The following is a 25,738-nucleotide window of genomic DNA, read 5'->3' on the forward strand; positions in this document are numbered from 1 at the left end:
AAACAATCTTCCGTAAGAACCGTGATTCTGCACATCTTCGGTTTACAAAGAGTGGAAAGTTTTTCCGCGAGCCTTCCTGAAATAAAGGTATGCAACCGTAACAGGTCCCTCAGCGTGTTATAGCGGCTACTCCCTTTTGAAAATGTTTAGGCTTAGGTCCTGTTGCCAAACCATTGACCGCAGTGAATGGTGATGAAATAGGCGCTTTATAGATATATCCTAACGCTCCTAAAGAGCACTTTAAAAAAAAATTAAATTACCTTGAACCGATGGAAGCATATTCCCGTGTGCATCTAGTGTCCAGGTCTGCTCTTCACCGCTTTAGGAAATACGTATAAAGCGTCTAATGGATTCACCATGTCCATCCGAACTAAGAATCAAAAATAAGAGACGACAGTACAACCCACATTTGCAATGTGACGCAACAACGAGAAGAAACACGCAACAGAATATTTGAAGCTGCACACATCCGAACAGGAAACATCCAATTTAAACACTGTGACGTCACGCTGTCAAATTTCTATATAATCGGGGACTTTCTCACAATATCTGGGAAATTGCGTTTCCAAAATGAAGACAAGTTTCTCTTCGTTAGTAACTATATTAGATATTAAATTGATTTATTTTAGTGCAGTGCTCCGGATGGAGTTTATAAACCTTCGTTCAAGGATGAGAACATTCCTTTATAATCACAGAAGGTTTTACTAGTTTACCACGCTATGTTCATTGAAGAACAAGAGAAAACGTGGGGGAGGGCAAAACCCCTGACCTCTTAGATGAGGGGGGGTTTTCCGTGCTGATGATTCGGTGATGAAACTCAGCACGGTGGGGGGGCATCTTTGTAATATCACTAGCTGCATCCGGTATTACTAGAATCTAGTTTGTAGATTCTAATTCACTTTAATTCACACGGGAATATATTCCCATCGATTAAAAATAATTTAGTATTTTTTAATATTAGTCTTTAAGTGTGGTGGGGTTTGTGTATAAAGCGTGTATTGTCTTCATGTCCGTCCGCGTTAATAACTGTTTGTAGTGGATGGGTTTTTATAAAATTTTGTTTTATGAAAATCCATCCATTAGGACCGTACCAAATTTCATTAAAATCGAACCAATAAAAATCATGAAATTATTTTTTTAAAGCTTTCCAAATATCGTGTCCTCGCGCGCAGCAGATTCGCATCACCATCACTCCGGGTCTGAATCCTGTCAATAACGAGCATAACTTTTATGGGTTTGTTTCACTCCATGGATGAGTTGATCTGTGTTTGATTTTATTTTATACCTTGTCAATGTATATCAGACTTTCTACTTTGCAACTGAGGATATCATCAGTCTCTCTTTCTTGGTGATTCCCTTCTACTTCTGCCACACACACTGTCTCTCTCTTAGGGTAACTCGGGAATTTTTTTTTGCCTGGTGCATCATAAGCTTCAGACTTCCTTACTCCATGCAGCTAATAATAAGTGCTAATATATATTTTTCTCATAAACCAACGGAAGAATAGCGAATTCTTGGAAGTAGGAAAACTAGAACGAGAAGCTTCCGAAAGAGAATTACTTACCGTTATAAGCTTTGATCAGGAAACTGGAAAAAAATAGTACACAGAGAAATAATTTCGTATAATTTTAACATTAGTTTGATACTTAAAATTCAACATTTCATCTCATTTTACTAGGGACAAAATTTCGCCACCCACTTTACGAATTTCTCTTTTCCATTCGTTTGTGATTCGTATGTTTAGTTTTCAACCTCAAAAGCGCGCTTTTCCTAGAATTACAGCATATCACCATTCTTCTCTTTCTTGGTTCTGGATATAGAGAGCTGCTCACCACGGCAATTAGACACAATCCGGAAAACAAACCCCCGGAGCGACCCGGATGACCTTCAGAGGGAAACTACAAAATTATTACTGAACATCAGTAATCGAGCGAAAAAAAAAGAAAAAAATCCAAAACCTGGCGCAATATCCTGGAGGACACCAGAAATTGCTGTACTACGGCGACAGATGCAAAACACAAGAAAAGACTTCTAGAGAGCTCGCAGAACCTGGCCCGAAAATGAGGTGGAGGTCCTGAGACAACATTACAGAGAAGCTAGGAACCGTTACATGGACACCATAAAAAACGTAAGAAGCGTTCCTGGAAGCGCCTACTTCAGGAAACACCGATCCCCTGGGGCATAGTCTAAAAGGTGATAACCAATAAGCTCCACAGGGGCGAGGTCATTAGTACTACCAGGACACAGGAGGGAAACCTAACGACCACCTGGGAGCAGTCGATTGGCAACATACTGGACAAAATCCTCAAGGAACCTGCAATAACCATGCATGAACATCACGAAATTTGCAAGGACAACGCATCACCTCAGAAATCGAACCCCCCCCCCCCCTTCACTGTTGAGCTCAGTGAGGCTGCCACCAAGATTAGAAATCGCAAATGCCCAGGACTGGACATGATTGAACCAGAGATCTTTGAAGAAAAACAACAGAATTTGCACCTCGCTTACTACTTACTCTATACAACAGATGCCTAGAAACAGGCAAATTCCCCACAGCATGGAAAACGGCAAACGCCAAATTAATACTTAAAAATCCTAACAAAAAACCGGACTGCCCAGAGTCATATAGAACCATCGCACTGCTCTGAGTTATCAGCAAATTATATGAGAATACCGGACAATTCTAATCATACAGCCAATATGCTTGATCTTTTTCTCACAAACAACCCTTCTAAGTACACGGTTGAAATGAGAGGTCCTTTAGGCACTTCAGATCACAACTTGGTGATTGTCTCTTCTCCAATTGAACATTTATCTCATGGCTATTTCCAACCTCGTGTTGTTTGGCATTACAAGAATGCAAAATGGGATGATCTGCGAGACTTCTTTTCTTCTTTTCCTTGGTCGGATTACTGTTTCGAAACTTCTGATGTCAACCTTTGCTCAGATCGTGTCAGTGAAATTATTCTTGCAGGAATGGAATCCTTTATCCCACACTCCACTTTAAAATCTCGTCCTTCATCTAAACCTTGGTTTTCCAATAAATGTGCTAAGGCTGTTCAAGAGAAGAATATTGCATATCGTAATTGGCTTGTTTCTAATTCTCCACTTTCATTTTCTGCGTACACTAAAGCTCGCAACAATTGTAAAGCAGTTATTAATCAATCCAAACCGGAGTTTGAACAGGCTAAGAGTAGAAAACTTGCTTCTTGCCCTAATGGTAGCCGAGCATTCTGGTCTCTTGCCAAAGCTCTGCTCCCAACTCTGTCCAAACCAGATTGTTCTGTTGTCACTTCAGCCAAGGATAAAGCTGACCTGCTAGCAACCCATTTTTCTTCCAAATCATGTATTAATGATCTTGGTAAAACACCTCCCACCGTTCCCAAACACGCTCCATTCAATGTCTCCTGTGGTCTTCCGTGAAAAGGATGTCAGAAGGATTTTGACGAATCTTGATGCTTCGAAAGCTCCAGGTCCCGATGGTATTTCTCCACTTGTTCTCAAAACCTGTGCTCCGGAACTTACTCCTATTCTTTGCCGCCTTTTTTCACTTTCTTTTTCCAAAAGTGTTTTTCCTTCTGCTTGGAAATTTGCTCATATCCAGCCAGTTCCTCAAAAGGGAGGGTGACAAATCCCTCCCATCCAATTATCGTCCCATTGCAATTACTTCTACTCTTGCTAAAGTAATGGAGAAATCAATTAACCGCCAACTCTTCTCCACTCACCAACGATCGCCAGTATAGATTCCGTCAGTGTCGATCCACTTTCGAGACTTCTGACTAGGCTTATGTTACCCATTTGTGGACTAAGTCAAGGGAAAGTTTCGGTGAAACACAAGTAGTTGCTCTTGACATCTCAAAGGCGATCGTGTTTGGCATAAAGGTCTTCTAAACAAGCTTTCATCTTGTGGTTTGTCTACTGTTTTTAGTAATTGGCTGTCCAGTTTTCTCTCTGATCAGTTCTGGCACAAATTTTGTTTTTGATTCCATAAACGACCTTATTTGATTGCGCAAATCGTAAAATCTTTCCATCAACGACTCGACTTAGCCATCTTACTTCTGAAAAGTAAATGATGTCCCCATGGTCAGCATTCATAAATTTAAGGAATTCCTGGAATTGGCGATGACCATTATAAAATTTACAGCTTGATGATGACAATCTGCATCAGACGTTATCCATCTTTAAAGTTTTTGCGCATAAATTTTCTTGGTATACAATGCAGTGATATTTCATCATACGTAAATTTTGGGAGGCAATTGCATCGTCTTCTGTTAATTTTACAATTCCATCTCTTTTACCTATCATCGCTCGCCGGGGCACCGTCAGTAACTATACCAGATAAGAAAATCGCTTTAAGGTATTCGTATTAAGTTGTGACTTTTAATGGCACGAAAGAAGCCGTTTCTTCAGTGATGTTATATTCGTCATGAATACTTCTAATAAAAATTTCCAATTGAGCTGTATTAGTAGCATCAATACTTTCGTCTATCGCCAAAGCATCCAGAATATTATTTAAATAAAATTTTTATAAATAGATAAAATTTTGAATAAATTTGAGAATGATTTTATGAATCTCTCATTGCTAAAGAACGTGTTAAATTCAAAAATTCATGCCTTATAAATTAATAGCGTGTTAAAATTGTATTTGTAGTATTATTAATTGTATTTTTAGTCTCAAAGTTTGTAAGTTTACAATTTTTTGTTGGTCCGCATCCATAGCCGCCCTGGGCCGCGGGTTGGACAAGCCTGCTGTGTGCGAACGCTGACAGAGGAATGGACGATGTTATCGCAAGGACTTCTCGACAGCATTGTTCTAAGTATTAACGGGCGGTGCAAAGCTTGCATCGACATTAGGGGTGGCCACAACTCCTACTGAGGACCACCGCTTCCGTTTGTTCCATCTTTGGCAGTGATTCATCTCAATCATGGCAGCCAGTGCTATGTTGCCGTTTTTGAACAAAGGCCCTCTGTAACGTTTTGTTTCCGTTGTTATTGCCTTCATCATTTCCGTACCTCGCGAGGCTCCTTTGGTTCGCATTTCCAGATCATTCCTGTGAGAAGTTACAGGTGAAAACGTGACTGGTCCTAATATTTTGCACACCAGTGTACTATTCTACTTGTTACATAAATTTTATTTATTTTATTTTCATCGTTTTAATTTTTAATCTAAATTAATTTTCGATTTTTTATTCTTAGATATACAGTATGTAAAAAAAAAAAAAAAATAATAAAAAACATTTTTTTTGTCTTTCCACTTTTGGGAAACCTCCTTACTACAAACCTCGTTATTACAAAACGCGAAAATTTAGGTCCCTTGAACTTTGTATTAACGACATTCGACTGTGTAACGGAAATAGGATTGTACTACTATCGTGCTGAGAAATCCAGCACTCCATTCAAGAATCGCGATGGTTGCTTGCAAACGTGCACAGCACAGGTGATTTCGAAGAACCGCTTATTCCCAAGTACACCTTCAAATACATCTTCGCCATACACAAATATCCTGCAGATAAAAGACTGACACAGAAAGAGTTGTGAAATTTGAAATGCGCAAATTAACTACCCACCACTTCCTCGCCACTAATTACCACACGCAGAAAACCCTCGCCACTCCTCCTACTCCAATATACCTCACCCGCCACAGACGACAAAATTGAACAGCTGAAGCCAAACTGCAGAATTTCGTCGGCTAAGTCCTCAACGGAGTTCTGCTCCACCCTCCCCATGATATTGTTATAATAAATCACCTGAAACGTACTAAGATTAGAAGGTGATTCCACTCATAAAACTTCTAATTTTGAATGTACGCCTACAAATACAACGATATACAAATCTTAAGGACCGATCAGATTCCTGTGGCAACTCGGAACAGACGCACGTCGGGAAGGCTTACCACAGAACAATAGCGTGCACCGTTTACAGTACCGCCTTCCAGTATCTGCTGGTGTGTACGTCCATCCAAGATAAAGCCTCCCCAGACAATAACCGCCATATCGATGCCTTTCAGTGATGTTTGCGGGGTGATACCGTGTGCCAACCTCTCTCCAGTTTAGCTGACGTCCAGAATCGCTGCTGAGACTGAATCCACTCTCACCGGCAAAGAGTATTTTAAGTAAAGATTTTTGTGGTTGTAACCTTTAAAAATGGTGTTGGTCCTTAAGTTTTGCACACAGATGTAGTATGAAAAACAAGCAGATTTACATTATTTGACCAAATTTCATCACCTGTTTAACTCCAAAAAAAAAAAAAAAACAACTTATTTTTGGGCCAACCGAAATAATAAAATTTGTCCGCCGCGCTCTGTGTCTTATGTCTGTGAAATGAGTGTGTTCTATGGTCGATTTCTCTGTTTTGCTGGACGAAAAACTCCAGTTTCTGTGGGGGGGGGGGGGGAAACGTTGCTATCTATCCCCGAGACCGACTAATTCAGCCACGGTATGAAAAAAGCCCAGTAAAGTTTCTCGCGTCACCTCTTTCACTCCACTGGATATCACTTGCAGCCTCGATATTCTAATCAGAATATCGGGTAGCAAGGCAAGGATACACCCACAGTATATATACATTACAGCAGTGACGTACGTATTATGTCAGATATACATTCCATTGTTAACTGAACAATTCAACCAAATCACTTATTAGTGTTCAAAGGCAACAGATTCTCATTGTAAGTCACATCTACTGTTTACTTTTCTCCAAAATTTGATCGTAAGTTAAAATACTGTGCCTAACAGAACACGAACAACCCTTGGCACTGGCCACATCGTATCCGTGGACATAAAACATTGGATCTTTAATAGATTGAAGAGCGTTGCACAAAAACCTTTCCCCGTGTGAATTGTCATATTGCGAGTCAATATAATCTTTCCCTCTGGAACAGCGAATGTTAAATTTGAAAACTCATAAATACCTGGGTGTTGTCTTGGATGAAAAACTAAATTTCATTCAACACGCCAGATACGTCCGAGACCAGATTAGAGTGCTAACAGGTAAACTCCAAAGGGTTGTAAGGAAAAATTGGAGTATTAAATCTTCTACTCTATTCATTATAAATGCCTTTTTCTCCCCACAGTATGTTACGCTGCTGGAGCTTCGGCTCCTTGCATTCGTCATTGCGTTGTTAGCAGACTTTTTCAACAAGCGCAAAGAATCTATTTACTTGCTTCGTCCAGGGCCTCCCGGACGATTTCTACTGCAGCCCTCTTTACTATCTGTGGCAAGTTGCCCATTAAATATGAAATGGTACATTCTTTCCTGAGACATCGCAGACGTCCTTGGAATACCTACTGACTTTGACCAGTTGTTTGACCAGTATTGACTATAGTATTACTGATAAAGACGATTACAAGCGCCTCAGCACTTTATATTAGCATTAGTAGAGGCATATGATGCAAGAAAGCAAGCTTATGGAGCATCAGCCAATAAAAAAAAAACCCACTTCACCCGTGTGTTCTTTCAAAATACCTGTCAGCTGAGCCTTAAATTTATTTAGGCTCTCAACTCCCACGACAAGGGGTGGAAGTCTGTTCCACCAACCAACCACCCGCTGGCTAAAGGTAAATTTCCGTACGTCTATCCTACATCCGTCTTTCCTCAATTTGAATTTATGCCCTCTCAGGTGATTATTCTGAGCAAGAGGAAGAATCCCATCAGCATTGAGCATGCTCAAACCATTCAAGGATTTATACACCTCTATCAGATCACCTCGCCGGTGCCTAGTCTCCAGACACTGTAATTTGCAAAACTTAAGCCTTTCTTCGTAAGAGCACCCCTTTGTTCCATTCACTAATCTTGTTGTCCTTCTCTGTACTCGTTCCAGCAGCTCTACATCCTTCTTGAAATGAGGCATCCAGACTTGTATACAGTACTATACGTGTGGCCCGACCATTGCCTTATACAAGGGAATAACCACCTCCTTATCCCTGCTAGAAAATTACTGTATATCATTGACAAGACACCATGACCTACATTTTAGCCCGTCTACACTGCTCAGAGAACTTTATATCTGCCTGCACAATTACCCCCAGGTCCTTTCCATTCTCTAGCACTATCAGTGTAGTACTTCAGAGTTGATACGTTGCTCTGGGGTTGCTGTTTCCCCCATACGTAGTACTTTACATTTGTCAATGTTAAACCTCATTTGCCACCTCTTAGCCCATCTGCTCAACCTTTCCAGATCCTGTTGCAGCAGCATGGTGTCAGCAGTGTCCTTGAGAACCCAGCCAACCTTTGTATCGTCTGGAAACTTGGACATCAATATCATTTATAAGTACAGAAAACAATTATGGACCCAACACTGAACCCTGAGGGACTCCACTCATAACGATAGTCCACGATGAGCAGTATCCATTGATTACCACTCTCTGCCTTCTCCCGCTCAATCAACCGTTTATCCATAGCAGCAATTTGCCTCCAAAGCCGCACTGCTCCAACTTGTGCAGCAGTGTTCCATGTGCAACAGTATCGAAAGCCTTTCTAAGATCCAAGTATATAATATCAAAGTTATTCCGTGCATCCATTTCTTTTGTGACTGCATCATAGTATCCAATCATATTGGTCAGGCAAGACTTCGCCTTAATAAAACCATGCTGTGTCCGAGCTATAACTGAAGTTTAGTCTACATGATCCTGCAGTGCTTCTTTAACCAGTGCCTCCATTAATTTTCCTGGAACAGAAGTTAAACTCACAGGTCTATAATTACTTGTATCAGCCTTTGATCCTCCTTTGTGAATTGGAGTCACATTTGCACATCTGCAGTCCGTGGGTAACTCCCCTGAGTCCAAGGAAGCTCTCATAATTATGGCAAAGGGTTTGCTTGCTTCCTTTTCTGCCTCGTTTTATATAACTGTATAGATCCCATTCACCCCAAGAGCCGTTCTTCTGTTTATCTTCAACAATTTCTCCTCCATTTTACTCTCAGTTATCACAAGATTCTCTAGCTTACTGCCAGAGTTGAATACACCTCTGGCATTCCCCTTGCTGATAACACCTCATGTGTGAATGTCGATGCAAAATATTCATTTAGTTTGTTAGCTACCTGCGCAGGATCATCAACAGTTGACCCATCGATATCAAGTGGACCAATCTGATTCCTTTTAGAGTTTTTTTTTTTTATGTAAACCCCAAACACGGCAGTTACTAGAACCTATAGTACTTGTTTGTACCGTGCTTGAGTTGGAGGTTGAGAAGACGAAAGAAGTTATTTGTTGACATTGGACTTGAACTTCAGTAGACTGTAATTTTCAGGAAATACGTATGAAGGAAGGTTGTTCCAGAAAACGGCAGTTGAATGAATAAACGAGGAAGATGAAAAGTTGGTTCTGTGAGTTTGGAGTTGGACGGTAAATTGATGTTGGCTGGTGGCGGCCCGTGTTCGGACTGTTTTCAAAGAGAGAGCTGGAATTATAGAAGCCAATTCAGAAGAACAGTGCCCATGGAAGTATCTGTAGAAGAGACATGCAGCAGAAACAGTACGTCTAGGAGCCAGCGAGTGGAGAGACTTTGTTAAAGATGAATCATTAATTAACCTAACTGCCTTCTTCTGAATGGAATCAAGAAGCCTGAGAGAGGTTTTGGAGGCACCACCCTAGATGTGGGAACATCTAGGGTGGGCGGATTTGCGATTTATACAGAGTGAGCAGTTGTTTGGAAGGAAAGTAACGCCGAGAGCGAAAGAGAAAACCAAGTTTTTTAGATGCAGAGGAAGCAATGTTTGTTATGTGCTTGTGCCAAGAGTGATTAGAAGTCAGGGTAATTCCCCAAAGAGATGTATCATTTTTGTCTAGAAATCGGAGTGTCACTAATGATAAGCATAGGAGCAGAAGGTTTCTTTTTGAGAGATATAAGACAAGACTGAGTTGTAGAAGGTTTGAAATTAACTAAGTTGTCTTTGCCCCTGTATCTGAAGATCGGCATTTAAGGAATTGGTAGCAAAATTTCTAGAAGTTAAAGCTGATTGAGCAGGGCAAGGTTTTTCAAAATGGAAAGTGGAATGCAATGTGCTATCATCGGTAAAACTATGTATAGGATTTCCAGTCAATGGGAGAAGGTCATTAATATACAAGAGGAAAAGAGTGGGGAAAAGAACTGAACCTTGGGGTGCGGACCGGCATTAGTGGAGAAGTTAGAAGACAGAGTGCCATCAACCATCACCCTCAGTGAGCGATCAGAGAGAAAACTGGATAACCAATTACTAAAAACAGTTGACAAACCATAAGATGGAAGCTTGTTTAGAAGACCTTTATGCCAAACACGATGGAAAGCCTTTGAGATGTCAAGAGCAACTACTTGTGTTTCACCGAGCCTTTCCATTGAATTAGTGCATAAATGGGTAACATAAGCGAGTATATCACCAGTGGATCGACACTGGTGGAATCCATACTGGCGACCGTTGATCAGACGGAAGGTTTGTAGGTAGTTTTAGAGTAGGCGGTTAATTGATTTCTCCATTATTTAGAAAGAGTAGAAGTAATTGCAATGGGACGATAAATTGGATGGGAGGGGTTTGTCACCCTCCCTTTTTAGGAACTGGCTAGATATGAGCAAATTTCCAAGCAGAAAGAAAAACACCTTTGGAATAAGAAAGTGAAAAAAGGCGGCAAAGAATAGGAGTAAGTTCAGGAGCACAGGTTTTGAGGACTAGTGGAGAAATACCATCGGGACCTGGAGCTTTCTTAACATCAAGATTCGTAAAAATCCTTCTGACATCCTTTTGACGGAAGACCACAGGGGGCATTGAATGGAGCGTGTTGGGAATGGTGGGAGGTGTTTTACCAAGATCATTAATACATGAGTTGGAAGAAAAATGAGATGCCAGCAGGTCAGCTTTATTCTTGGCTGAAGTGATAACAGAACCATCTGGTTTGGACAGAGGTGGGAGCAGAGATGGGCAAAAGTTGCGGCCAATAGCTTTGGCAAGAGACCAGAATGCTCGGCTACCATTAGGGCAAGAAGCAAGTTTTCTACTCTTAGCCTGTTCAAACTCTGGTTTGGATTGATTAATAACTGCTTTACAATTGTTGCGAGCTTTGGTGTACGCAGAAAATGAAAGTGGAGAATTAGAAACAAGCCAATTACGATATGCAATATTCTTCTCTTGAAGAGCCTTAGCACATTTATTGGAAAACCAAGGTTTAGATAAAGGACGAGATTTTAAAGTGGCGTGTGGGATAAAGGATTCCATTCCTGCAAGAATAATTTCACTGACGCTATCTGAGCAAACGTTGACATCAGAAGTATTGAAATAATAATCCAACCAAGGAAAAGAATAAAAGAAGTCTCGCAGGTCATCCCGTTTTGCATTTTTGTAATGCCAAACAGCAGGACGTTGTGAAATGCCATGAGATAAAGGTTCCATTGGAGAAGAGAATCACCAAGTTGTGATCTGAGGTGCCTGAAGGACCTCTCACTTCGACCGTGTACTTAGAAGGGTTGTTTGTGAGAAAAATATCAAGCTTATTGGCTGTATGATTAGGATTGTCCGTTATTCTTGTAGGTAAATGAAAAACCTGTGCAACGTCATTAGTAATTACAAGAGCCTCAGCATCTCGACTAGCTGGGCCGATGTGACTAGAAAACGGAAACCAGCTGAAGTTGTGAACATTAAAATCACCAAGGAAAATTACCTCACTGTTAGGAAAGTTGGACTGGAGAAAGTCAAGTTGCAAAGAGAGGAAATCAAAGAGCTCCAAGTGATTAGTGGATTTGGGAGAACGGTAGAGTCAACAGATGAATTTGACACAATGAGGTAGAGAGATGTTAAGCCAGAGAAGATGAAAGAGAGGAGATTCCAAATTGCCAAGTCTCTGACAGAGAATATCAGAATGGACATATGCACAAGTACCACCTTTGAGGCGAAAGATGAACCAGCTTCTATTAGAGCTAGAAATTTCAGGTAGAGCGTTCAAAATAAGAACGAAACATCCCACGTATTCTTCATTTAGAATTGAGCTAAAGGATTGTGATCTACAACACTATCTAAATCCTGCTTTCTGGCCAAATGGTCTACTCGTGATGCCATTTTATGGAGCTATTGGAGGATCGGTCAACAACTCTAGTGAAAAGTTACCAACTAATTCTCAGTCTGCTGAATTCTCTGCATAGCTAGAGAATAATATTCCTAATTCTCATCCTAATCCATCATTTAACTTGCCATCTAATACATCTGTTTGCAAACATCCTTCTAACACAAATGTCCATCTCAGCATTTTTCTTCAAAATGTAAGAAGCATAAAAAATAAACTATCTACGCTTATTTCATTAATGGTTGAAGAATCGCATGACATCATATGTTTAGTTGAAACGTGGATGCAGGAATCTTTACAAGATGTTTTTCTACTGCCGAAGAATCTCAGCTACACGCCATTGATGACATCAAGAATTAATCGTAGAGGTGGTGGGACAGCAATAATTTTAAAATCCAATTTTAAAGTTTTGAACACGTACAACTCTAATACTTTCAACTCTGAAGGAATTTCCCTACTAATCCAAGTTAAGGATTCTCTGCTTCAAATTTATAATATTTATATTCCGCCTGGACCTACTGATGACATCATTAATGAAGTAATATCCTGGATCACCACTGTTCTTAAGCCTCACGCTAATCATTATAATGGGCGACTTTAACCTTCCCCTGCCCAAATATAATCTACAAATGAAGCTGCTGTCCGACTCATTTTTAGTTCTAGGAGCAAAAAAATTCAACGTCCCTGTTACAAGCGGTAATCAAGCGCTTGATCTTGTGTACTCTAACTTTTCACTGCATGAAAAACTTAGTACGAACATTACATTTAAATCTGACAAAAGTATAGAACTGCAAGCAACAGTTTGCTGCGGGAATTCTCGCCCCCCCCCCCTCTGGAAATCACTAAAGGAATATCATCAATTAAATTCCTTCAGAAAGAAAAGTTTTTGAAACTCTTGAAATACTACCCGTGGGATGCTCTCAAAAATATTCCTATACAGGACGCCACCTTTCTTCTTATAAAATGGCTGAATCAACTGAAAACAGAGTCGGCATCCAAACTTGTTAGAATATCTTCTCACTCCGAACCTTGGTTCAAATCCCACCTGAAACCATACTTTAAAAGTAAGCAAAAGTACCACAGACAGTGGAAGAAATACGGCACTTCATCAGCACACATAAAATATAAAAAGAGCAGAGCTTTGTTTCAATTCAAAAAAATTCAGTCATACAAAAATTATGTTATGTCCACGCTAAAGCACAATAAAAGAGCACTTTCTACAAAAACAACAGCTACCTTACAGCATGATCTATTTTTTGAATGGATAAGATGCAATATGGAAACAAGCAGATCTGACATTTTCACTGAAGGTATACAAAACAGATTTATAGCATTTAATTCCTATGAACAAGCGGACAAAGTGCAACATGATGTGTCTCCGAATCAAGCCCTGCTAATTAACCAACTTGTGAACAAAAATACAGTTCAGCGTGCAGTTAAACCAAATACGCCCTGATAGTAGTGAAGGTCCTGACGGCATCCCTGGTTTTATTATTAGATTGTCCTGCGTATACATCATTGATTCGTTAGTGCATATCATTTGCAGGTGCATCTGCGAGCCATTCCTTCCAAGACAGTGGAAAACTTTCAGGATACGCTGGTTCCTAAAAAAGCTTGCAGAAATAACCATCCCGGCCATCGACCAATTGCTGTCTCGTCAATAATCACTAAAATTATTGAAAAAATCGTGCTCCCATATCTTCAACATGCAATCTTCGCCAATGCACCTGTCAATATGCATTTTGGTCCCAGAGGGCGCTCCACAACAACAAGCCTAGCTGACACCATTGTACGCATCCAAACTGCGTTTCAAGATAAGGCACAATGCGATGTATTTTATTTTGACATCAGAGGTGCTTTCGACAACATAGATCTCAAAAAAGCTTTTCAAATACTAAAAAATCACTTTCTCGTTGACACAATGATTATTTCCTATCTTCAATACAGCCTGAATTGCAGACTTCTCCTCTTCCCCACTAGTACTGACGATATTCTCTCGTTACAACCTCAACAGACATTCCCCAAGGAGCCGTTCTCTCCAGTACTATATTTCCAGCATCTCTTCACCCACTTCTACAAGAAAATCCAAATCTACTGGCATATGCTGATGATTTAAAGTTATTTATAACCTCCAAAGCCAGTGATGATATTCGCAAAGTTATCAATGATGCGAATTCACATATTTGTGAAATCATAAAGTACCTGAAAGATCTCAATCTGAATATAAATGCAAGCAAATCTGCTCAAATTACTTATTCCCTTCAGAAACAACACAACCACATAGAAATAAAAATTGCAGATGTCCCAATCCCAAATGTTTACGCTCACAAAGGCCTTGGAGTTGTTTTTGATAAAAATCGCTCCTTTAATGCCCACTATTTATATGTTGCTCAAAAAATTCAAAAAGCAAAATGGTTAATCAAACAAGAAACAGCAGCGATTCAAGACAGAAATAAAAATTGCAGATGTCCCAATCCCAAATGTTTACGCTCACAAAGGCCTTGGAGTTGTTTTTGATAAAAATCGCTCCTTTAATGCCCACTATTTATATGTTGCTCAAAAAATTCAAAAAGCAAAATGGTTAATCAAACAAGAAACAGCAGCGATTCAAGACAGAAAAACAGTCATTAAGCATGTTCAAAGATGCATCTTGCCCATTCTGTCCTATGCTTCCGAAACCTGGTCTGGTGCTCCTCAAGTAACCGTCAAGAAATTCCTTGCCCTAGAATACTGGGTTCTTAGATGGCTCAATAATAAGCTTCGTTTTCCCCATACAATACCCAGGCAACAGCTTTATAAAAACCTAAAAATAAAGCCTCTGCAACAGATGATCGAGTCTGGAGTCATGCTTCTTGCAAAGTTAATCACCTCTGCATGCGATTCACCAAACTTAGCCAATATAATAGCTGCCCCCAACAGGGAAAATGCAAGAAACCAGCGATTCAAATCCAATCTCTCCAGGCTCAAACAAATGGACAGAATGTTTCCCAATGCATCTCTTCATCTCATAAATCATCACAACATTGATTGCAACAGGTTAATCAACTCTGAAGCCTACATGAGTCAGATCCCCGATGAAATGAAGAAAAACAATCCAACCCAGTAATTGCAACTGAAAGCTAAATGCCCTGTTCTGCAATTTTCTAAATTCATAACTAAAATTCCTAGCCATTGTTAATATCTATATAAAATTTGCTATGTACATATACTTTATATCGTTTCCTTTGTATTCTTATCTGCCCCTAGCCATGTGCTGTGATGGGCTTGCTGTATTTGCAATAAATGAATATTTATTTATTTATTTATTTATTTATGAAATCTCTACGCTAGGGGTATCCATCCAACCATTTAGCTTCCCTGGGCCACATTGGAAGACGACGAGTTGTTTTGGGAATATATAGTTAACATCTAACTTCATTAATTCGCAAACTTTTTATTATTAGAGGGCACCTGGCGGCTAGGAATCAGTTCCGATTTAAGCCGGGTTCCTCCCTAGTGGATGCACTTGGAAACCTGTTTCGGAAGGCGCAGGAATGCAGAAAAAAAAAAAAAAAAAACTTACTAGTCATTTCAATTGATTTTGCCGGGGCGTTCGACTCACTATGGTGGCCGAGCATCCTGGGCAGACTAAGGGAGGCTGCAGTCCCTATCAACCTATACAAGGTAATAGGAGGACTACCTATCTTGCAGGAAAGTAGAAATAAATGCTAACTACCAAAAAGTCACAAGATCTGTACACAGGGGTCTGTCTTGAGGCCACTCCTTGGAAAATAGTCCTCGACAAGCTCCTGAACCTGGAGATGGTCGGGGCCCAGGCCTTCCCGGAAGACCTTATTCTTACCATTGAGGCTGAATCTAGAGCCCAACTGGAAACCAGTACAGAAAAAAAAAAAAAAGGTACAGAAACTACAACACTGGGCTACAAGAAACCAGTTAAAAATTTCACCGAAGAAAACCACATCTATTCTACTAAAAGGAACCCTGCAAATACGGCGTCCACCCCAAATTAAAATAGGTGTGACCATTAAACTCGCAAAATTGACTTTCCTAGACAAAAACTTATCCTTTCAACCTCACCTACAATATATAAGGACCAAGATAAGACGTTACTCGGCACTGGTGGCAAGGGCTACGAGAAAATACTGGGATAAAAAAAACAACACTGATGTTGTATTATAAGGCAACTTTCATCCCTGCGATAACTTATGCTGCGACAGTGTGGTACAGCAAAACGACGTTTTGCAGTTAATAGGAGAATTCTGGATATAATACAATGGACCATTTTATTAACAACCACACGAGTATGCAGAACAGTAAGCACACCAGCGTTGCAGGAAAGTAAAAGTAGCTTGCTGGAGCGCTTCCCCTCTATTCGGAGGCTATAAAACTGGCTTGCTTTTCCTGCACGCTGGTGGGGGGGGAGATCGCTGCCACCTTCCAGGATTTCATAATTGACCCAGCGATACAAAAACAGAAAAAGTCCGATTACAGGCTTACCTACTCCGAGAGTGGCAACAAAGATGGACCGATACAACAAAAGGAGAAATCACACTAAAATTCCTCCCCATACCCCAGCAAAATATACTCCAAGCAACCGGCCTGGTACTTTACGGGGATGCACTTGACTTTGCTGCTTACTGGTCATGGTCCCTTTAACGAGAAGCTGCTCGGGTTCAGACTTGTTGAGGACCCCAACTGCACGTGTGGGGAGGTCGAGAACCGGAACTACTTGGTCTACGACTGCCCAGAATATGAAGATCTCAGAAGCATCCTGATCACAAAGATACACTACCTTCCGAAAGGACTGGAATCCCAGTTCATTGACACAGAATAGGAACACAAAGCACTTTCTCGACATGTGCAGGACCTCTTCTAGAGGAGAAAACTGCTAATTACCATAAATCGTGTCTGACGAAAGACCACTACAAGTTAAACTGTACAAGACCATAAAATACTATCCAATGGAGTTACTACAGAGAAAAACCCTGAGACAAGAAAGTGAAAACACAAGGACGGGGCTTACCCCATGAGCGACTGGACTGAAATCGACTCGACACTGAAGAAAAGAGACTTAACACAGCGCAGCTGCCAAACGCCATTTGGCGACTTGAAGAGGGCACCCTAGCCTCCATCTTTAATACCCCTATCCCAGGCGGTGGGGAGGAGACAGTCTTACTGTCTTCTCCCCTCCTCGCCGCTCCCACTTTCCCTTCTGGTAGGGCATTCCCCACTGTGACTTGGGGTCGCCTCTTTCGACTCCATACTTCTGCCTTTTGCCCCCAAACTTCAGTCTCCCCACCCACTCTACCTGCACATACACAAACGAATGCCCTACACGTCGGAATTGATGTAATCATCTTCAAATTACGTTTTTCGCCCATACACTCGGCCTTTCAAAAATTTAGCGTTATTCCTCATCGAATTCACCAAAATAAATTCTCTCTTCTCTCTCTCTTTTTTTTTTTTTTTTTTGTTTAACGTCTGTCTCAGGACCTGCCAGAGTAAATCTAAGTCTACTGGTGTTTCCCGGTCTGCCTCCACGGGCCGAAAGTGGGGAAACATTGGGCCTCAGCAGGGGAATATCCATACACTTTTAAATCTCTGGCATTTCCCAGCAAACTGGTTCACCCACAATGAAAACAACGCGGATATGGGGGAAACTCCTGGTGCCGTTTGACCCTAAACGCACTTTAAACTATCACAGGCATCCAAGGTGGGGTTGGGCTTATGCTGGGCGCTACCCCGGTTCAAGAACACATCCCCAAAATATCCGGATACCACCGGTTTTCATAATCCTTTGCAACTTCCCCGATAAACAATGCCTGAGACTGGTATTTAATCAGGGGATACACAAAGGCTTGAAAGACGGATCTTACTGTAGATGGTATAAAATTACTTAGAAAATTAATTTTTTATATTCATAAAATTTAGATTTGCAATACTTTATATACACGAAAATTTACTTCAATCAATGCAGTACATAGTTAAGTTGATTTTAATAGATATTCGCCATCAGAATGAGTTTCCTTTTACTGCACTCCAAGTTTATTTTATAAATAAATAAAAATTATGTAGCTATTTTATTATAATAATATTGCGTACAATTTAATTTAAGATTTCTAATGGAGTGGTTTACCATACTATACGCAATGTGTTCTCTAAATAGATAAATATTAACTTTTAAGCTGTTTTTTATGGTTCCACCACCTGGAACCATAAATTTCAGTATCAGCTTCATAAGCTAAAATAATTAACTTGACAAGCATCAATTTATAAGGAGGGAAAAATTTTAAATTGAGATATGAAAAAGGCTCATCTGTTGAGCCTTTTTCATATCTCAATTTAAAGTCACAGCCACATCTGTTATCTCAAACTATGTAGAGGGATGACAAGAGACAAGTTTAACGTAGGACCCAATTGTCTTATTCATTGCAGCATATAATGTCAATAGTGGCTTCCATCTCGCAAAAGAATGTACTTCAAAAAAAATCTTAGGCCTTCAGGGGAAGTTTGACAGAATTTCAGTTCACGTAATGGAAAGAACGGCAAACTGGCATTTCTATGAATTTCCGCAAAAGTTCCTATCTTGGTGGAAAGAAACGGAGAGGAAATGAGTGCTTCACTCATAGTCAGGGATACCTCAAACAGTTACACGCATCACTTCAACACTGAGTGAAGAGGAAAAGATTGGATGAGCATGGTGTACATTTTCTAAAACGAATGGCAAACCTTAACTCCTCTCAAGGAATTTAATTCAACATGTTGCGTGATTGGCACGTTATATATTTTTCTCATGTTTAATCTCACCACCTGAAGCGATTCTTTACGTTCAATTTTCTCTTCTTACTATCAATAAAAGTTCCTTTAATCTATTTCAGGAAACCCAACAGAATTATTACATGTAATCAGATCATGCGTCCTGATGTGTTGGCTAGGTTTTACCTGAACTGTTAATTTTCAAAGAAAAAACACAATATATGTTCAAAGTCTGTATATAATACAGCATAGCTATGGCTTACATCAATATTTAAGAGTACAGGTAGAAAAAGAAAAACGTTAGCTAATGAAAGACATTGATCAAATTGTAAGACTGCCACCACGAGTAACGTTACTTAGTAGTAACACGATACCACTCCGAGACTGTATCGGTGCTTGCTGGAACTTCATTAGCAGCATGCCATATGAGTACTGATCAGCGTATTATGAAAGATGGAAACGGGAAATCCTTTAACACCGTTCTGCCTCTTAGTCTCCGGACACGAGACTCTGCAACTTATTTGTTCCACAAGAAGAGGAACTCTTTAAGATCGCACAAGACATATTGAGAGCAGAAGATTGGATCACGTCCTTGCTATTCTTCAACGAGACCATTCTTCCATTCCAAACGCTTCCCCAGTTTGGGATCAAATTGTACAGGAGGCTGGAGATTATTTTAATGGAAGTAACTGCCAAATATTTTAGAGTGAAAGAAGCTGATGGATTGATGAAATTAGTGAGGAAAAGAAAGTCGCACACGACAATTATAAATTACCAGGGAGTGGGGACTGAACGCCATGAATAATTGGTTTGGAATAAAGATAAATTTCACGAAATCAGACTATGGACAAGAAGAATAAGAACAGGAACGCAGAGTAGTTCGTAGATTTAAACACCAGAAGGAAGGAGGGAGAAATGATGGATCCGCTATAGAATAACTTCCACAACATCTGTTTAGGCTGACAATTCTAAACAGATGGTTCATGAGAGTTTGCTGTTTTTTTATTTTTATTTGAATAAATATTCACATATGGGAGTGATTTTTCATTGCTACAGTACTGCTGGTCCAGACAGCATTTTCGGAACTGAACAATTTCATGATTAATGAAAAGAGAGAGTGCCTCCCTCTTTCTTAATCTAATTAAGAGGAGAGAGAGAGAGAGAGAGAGAGAGAGAGAGTAATCAATATCAGTTAACTTCAACCTTTTCCTGAAGACAGTTTGAGATGTTGTAATGCATGAGCGGGCATTACATCTCATATTTTAGAGGAAGCACAATTGAGCACAACGTTGGGATTTGTTGTTTGCGCGGGCGAGGAATACATCTTCTCTATTCATATATTTTTATTTTATTTTTTCGTTTTATTCATCGTGTTCTTTTCTGCGTTACAAGTTAACTCCACTTCCAGTGTACACAGAAAAACAGATCGTTTTCATAAACTTGTTAGGTTTCTTTAATATCACAAGATGTTCAGTCACTTAAAACTTGGCCACCCAATGAAAGGAATGAACAGTGTTACCATTAGCAACCTTTACGTTGTAAGAATTAAGTTCCGGTACTGAATCAGCAATTTCAAAGATAACTGTTCAAACGCCATGTCAAGTCTCATTAAATATGGTGAAAAGAGCTCGTGCTTGCATCCAGATTCAACGCTTACTGTAACCTTTATTATAATAGATGTGGCTGTGACTGTCAGATGTGGATGTCGAGTCCTGCATACATAACTTGTTCGCAACTCCAGCATGTAAGTTCTTTGGGTTAATCGAGGTTTGACACACGAATCTCTTTCAGTTGCATAATGCGTGTGATATGGTCTTTACGAAAATTTAATGTGGCAGATCCTAGAAGATGCATTTTCAAACACTTAATAGAAAAGTAATCGAGGTGGATCGAAAGTGAATTATCATTAGGATGAAGTCACTATCCAATTTTTTAGTATTAGCTGTATGATGCAAGAAAGTTCTGTTTGTTTGTTATTTGGTTTTTAGGAGCATTAGCAACTAAGGCCATATTGCTCCGGGAGATGCGGTGGTCATTTCCTGACCTTTCCGCATCTTCCGTATTTGGTGGTGACGGGCTCGAACCCCGGTCTAATCAAGAAGCGTGTGCTACGCACCGCTGCTCCTTCCCACCTGGCTACGGAGGCGCCCCAAGAAAGTTCTGAAATTTTGCTGCATCGGCCCAAAAAAAATAATAAATAAATGAAATAGATAAATAAACAATAATAAAATGTAACCGACTCCGTGAGATTATAGTGGGTTCGCCAGTAATCATTCATTTGGAGAGTTCTAGGTTCGATTCCCATCTATGACTGGAGGAATTTTCTGAAGTTCTTTTCAATCGAGGATGTAGTTAGCCAATCTAAGATGAGGGAGTAGGGCTTTCTCAGTGAATTATTCCGGGTTTTTCCGCCCACAGGGCATGAAAGTCACCCATGACCATACACTTCTGCAGACGTAATATACCGCTGATGCGCATAAAACCCTGCAATAACAACCTATAATCCAGTCCGAACCTCTTTCCGTATAATCTGAATTTATAATCCCTAGTTCTGGAAAATCATACAGTAAGATTAAAGCCCTACAAGCAATTTTCGATAGTTGCTGATGCGCCTAAAACGCTACAACAGCAGCAGTACATAGGTTCCAGCTTATATAGTAAGCACCCATGAGGAACTGAGTCATGTTTTTGCTAAATCATTTTCATCGAACATTTCTTCATCTCCAAGTGCCTTGCATTTTGAATTAAAAGGCCATCCTTGAAGTTTGTTCAAGTTATCCTCAAGTGGCGCTGCTTGGGACTGATCATTATCGATTCTCCCAATCTTTACATCTTCAAATTGACATCACCCGCTCTGTCCTTTCGTCGATGTCGGTCATGAAAATCAGAAATGATAGTGATACTGATCCTTGTGGCACCCCACTTCTAACATTAAAAAAAATTAAGCGTAACCATTAATCACAATCCTCTGCCTCCTACTCTGCGATCCATCTCAGAATCTTGCTCATGTTTACACATGATCCGCCCTCGTGGGTAGTACAATAGGTATAATCACCGTCCTTCCCACATCGGGTGGAAAAGACCCAAATTAGAATCTCGTCAATGACGTGAGGAATTTTTATGAGCTTTTTTCAAAGCGCGGCTGGGTTAGTCTTTCTAGGATGGTTTTTTCACCAGAAAACAGCAAATCGACCACAGAACACAAAACCGTATTGCCAGCCTTCCGATTTCCATTTATATATAAATGTTCCTATATTACACTCTTCAGGGGCCACCTTGCCGTTGGAAGCAATACATTGAGACGTCCAGAAAACCCAAAGTTCAGATCTTTCGGCATGATTCACAAGTGAAGGTTACGTGGTATGTACAGGCATGAGTGCTGTATATACACGGAACTTTAAAACCCGAATAAGTGAGAAATTAGGGAATAACCTTTAAATAAAAGATAACCGAGGCAGATAATTAATATAACATTTAAGACTTACGTTCGTCTGAGTAAGGCACTAATCTCTCAAACTGTGAAGCTCGCGCCACGAGTTTCCCATGTTACCCTAATAAATAACTAATTAACTATATATTGGTGTAGATACACCATAGTTTACCCATAAATTTAAACTATGTATGTATTGTAAAAGGCATCGTTTTAATAGGGACATTTGTACACTACGTATTTAGTGTACAAATTTGTGTTAAATTTATGGGTAAACTATGGTGTATATACACCAATATTATGTAATTAATTACTTAAAACCCATATATAATTATGCCTTGTGCATTTCATCTTTTAATACTAATAAATAAACAACCATCCTGAAAATTCAGTCTGGGAACATTTTGATCATCTACAAGGGTAAAGTGAAAAGTTTCTAATCTCTCTTAGGAGAAATGCTAGAAAGTTGTGAAAATCCATTTATTTTTCAACACAGTCCCTTCTCTCCCTTTAAGTCAACAATTTTTGGCACGATCCACTAGTTTCGCAACCCGCCCAAATAAAATTCAGATTTTGACTCAAACCGTTGTTAACAGCATCCATGACAGAATTGTTATGGATGCCGTTAATAATGTCGAATTTCTGTCCTTTCAAGTCCTTTTTGAGATTTAGAAATTGATAATAGTCCAATGGGGCCAATTTCCCCGTCCCTTGAGCTTTAATTCCCGCGGAAGCATCTCAGTAGGTTAGACTTACACGCATTGATAGTGGCAAGTCGTTCCAGGACATCAATTATGATCACAGAAGACGGATGCCATGGCTTTCCCTGACGACTTGTGCACTCAAACTTTTTAGGATGGGGAGAAGACCGATGCTTCCACTGTTCCGATTGTTAGTTTTGTTTCAAGGTCGAAGTGGTGCACCATATTTCGTCCATAATGACATATCGCCTCCAAAACTGAGCTTCATTAGCTTTAAAATCTTCAGTCTCATGACAACATCTCATTCCTTTCCGCTTATGAACTTCATTCAGTGCTTTAAGAACCTACCTCGAAGAAACCTTCACCACAATACCGTGAGCTCGCTCATGGGAGATATTGAATGTTGTCTGAACGTGCTTCAATGTTATTCTATGGCCTTGAATTATCAGGGTCATGAATGACATTCACATTTGCGGGTGTCGACATAGTAACAGGCCTCCCACTGACTGTGACGGGCATCTTCAATACCCTCTCGTCCAAGCTTAAATTCTGCAACCCAGTTTTTGACCGTGGAGTATGAAACACAAGATTCCCCTAATATTTGCTGCATGTCTTCATGAATTAATTTCTGCGACATTCCCTTTAAATGAAGGTACTCAGTGACTGCACGATGCTCGATTCAACAGTCCTTCGTTCGCATTCCACACTTCATCGCCCTCTGTAAAAGGAGAAGAATGTAGTTGCAAACCTGAAAATTTCCGTGAACTCTCAAGAGTCACGGCAGATTAGCAATATCGTCTTTCACGAAAACCTTTGCGATCTATATTGCTATCTAAAAACCTTTCAGTCCTCCCCCTCCTATAGAATATTCCCATCTGAGGGACCATTCACAAATTACATATTGCTGGGTTCAAGTTTTAAATTTAAGTGAATATTAAATTATTTGTTTGTCTTTGCAGCCACTAATTTCGGCTGCGTTCTAACAAAATATACAAATTCGCAATTCATTCCAATTTGTAGTTCCACTTTTACGGACTACACATTTTGCCGGTTTCCATTCATCAGTCCACAAATTTTTCATAATTCAAAATATCCTTTCCACTCTGGCACTGCTAAAAGAAACCAAATCGATCAGACACTCTGCAATTTTAGTAGGTTGTGACAGTCTGCCTTTTTAAAAAATTCGATCCATTATTATTAGCGATGTATCAATAAAATTCTAGAAAAAAATTCGATTTTTTGGGAATTACAAAAGTTGTGGGCCCTTTGGCACACTCTGCGTAAACCTTCACTGGACACGTTATACCTTAGAGAAGACGCGCTTTATCAAATTCAGGCGGTTTCAAGGTTCAAAGAGAGCTAGTCAGTCCGACAGTTTCTGCAAAGGATTAAATGCCCATGGTGAATGCAGCTGAAATTCATAGGAAAGAAATTTAAGATTTCTTTGAGAATTCAATAAAAATCGTAGGAGATATTAACAGGTCGAATCATTGAAGTATATTAAGTCCCAAGGAAACTACTTTGAAGAGACATGATGCAAAATTAGGTAATTTAATTGAATCTTTGTTTTAAATAAATAAATTCTCAAATATTGAGTGGCGCCCCATGTACAATCTAAACACGTATGATTTAAAGATAAATACACTATGTTAAATGCAATATTTTTTAATGGTATATTTAGATGGCACTGAACTCAAGTAGAATAAAAAAAAAGATCTAAGAGTAATTGAACAGTCCGATATGACATTGGGATAATATGTAGGGACTTTACAAGCAGAGAAAGGTGATTGTCCAGTTGTAGGTCAATAGTTGGGCAACATCTGAATACCGTACTATATACAGGTTTGGAAATCTCGTTTTAGGAAGGACAAGGATCTGTTTGAAAGGGTACAGAGAAGAGTACCAAGATTAGTTTGGGACAGAGGGATATTTTTAGCTGAAAACTCGGGTTCTGTAAATTGCAGTCAATGGAAATTAAGCATCAGCGAAGTGATGAAACACAAGTTTCAAATTTAAATGTGAAAATTGGAAAAGGATGGTTGCAAAATAAATGTGTGAAAATTCATTTAGCCAAAGAGTAATCAATTGTTCGGAGAAAAAAAATTCTTGAATAAATTTAAGGAAGGATTGGACATATTAATGGAAAGAATAAGGAAATACTACAAGAAAAGGCGTTCAAATTTAACTATCATTTAGTAACCGTACAAACACCGAAAAAGATAATGCTAATAAGTCATCGCTGCAGTGGTTGCTTTGAGGACATAAAAAAAAAAACTTCTTGCAGCTGCAGTCAAGAGAATTCTTAATTCTTTGCCATAACATTTCATTAAGTATACACTCCTTAATACAGAAAATAAATTCTCACCTTTCTAGGAGGCGGTTGCATGTTTTTACTTTCAATCCTACTGGGTTAGCAATATCGCCCTTCTGTTACCGCACTGCAGTCGCCATCCTTAGAGTGCACTGCTGCTATCATACGGAGTCGATACGATACCACCCAAACGAAATGTTAAGCGTGTCCATTTGTTGATACCTGGTGGCTCCACATGGTGGCCATGTCGTGAATGAAATCTGCCTTTGCTTGAGATTTGATTATTTTACAAATTGGACCATTAATTGGACTTCAATATACTCTGGATCAAATACAAGGGTCAAGTATTTTTCAAACAGCGAAACCAGAACATGGAATAACATATTAAAAGTGCTGACACTATATGATTTGATAATGGGAACCATAGAGCGACAATTATCTCAATTACCCCTGTCCCTTAGTGGATCAGCCCACATTAGATGAATACTAAATCAGCATTAATGTCTAGTGTGTGTAGAAG

The 25,738-nt window shown here is 39.7% G+C and overlaps 1 protein-coding gene across 1 annotated transcript in view; it reads right to left on the reverse strand.

The window, feature by feature from the left end:
* nwk (FCH and double SH3 domains nervous wreck) overlaps positions 1-25,390 on the reverse strand; it is a 505,896-nt gene extending 480,506 nt beyond the window's left edge. The window contains exon 1 of the mRNA XM_090389564.1: positions 25,273-25,390. Within this exon, the coding sequence (XP_090245690.1) occupies positions 25,273-25,293 (21 nt within the window). The 5' untranslated portion in view covers positions 25,294-25,390. The remainder of the gene's footprint in view (positions 1-25,272) is intronic.
* Between the last annotated feature and the right edge of the window lie 348 nt (positions 25,391-25,738).

This window comes from Mastigoproctus giganteus, chromosome 2, assembly GCF_048544385.1.
Source record: "Mastigoproctus giganteus isolate SK-2022 chromosome 2, ASM4854438v1, whole genome shotgun sequence".
Taxonomy (NCBI): Eukaryota; Metazoa; Arthropoda; class Arachnida; order Uropygi; family Thelyphonidae; genus Mastigoproctus; species Mastigoproctus giganteus.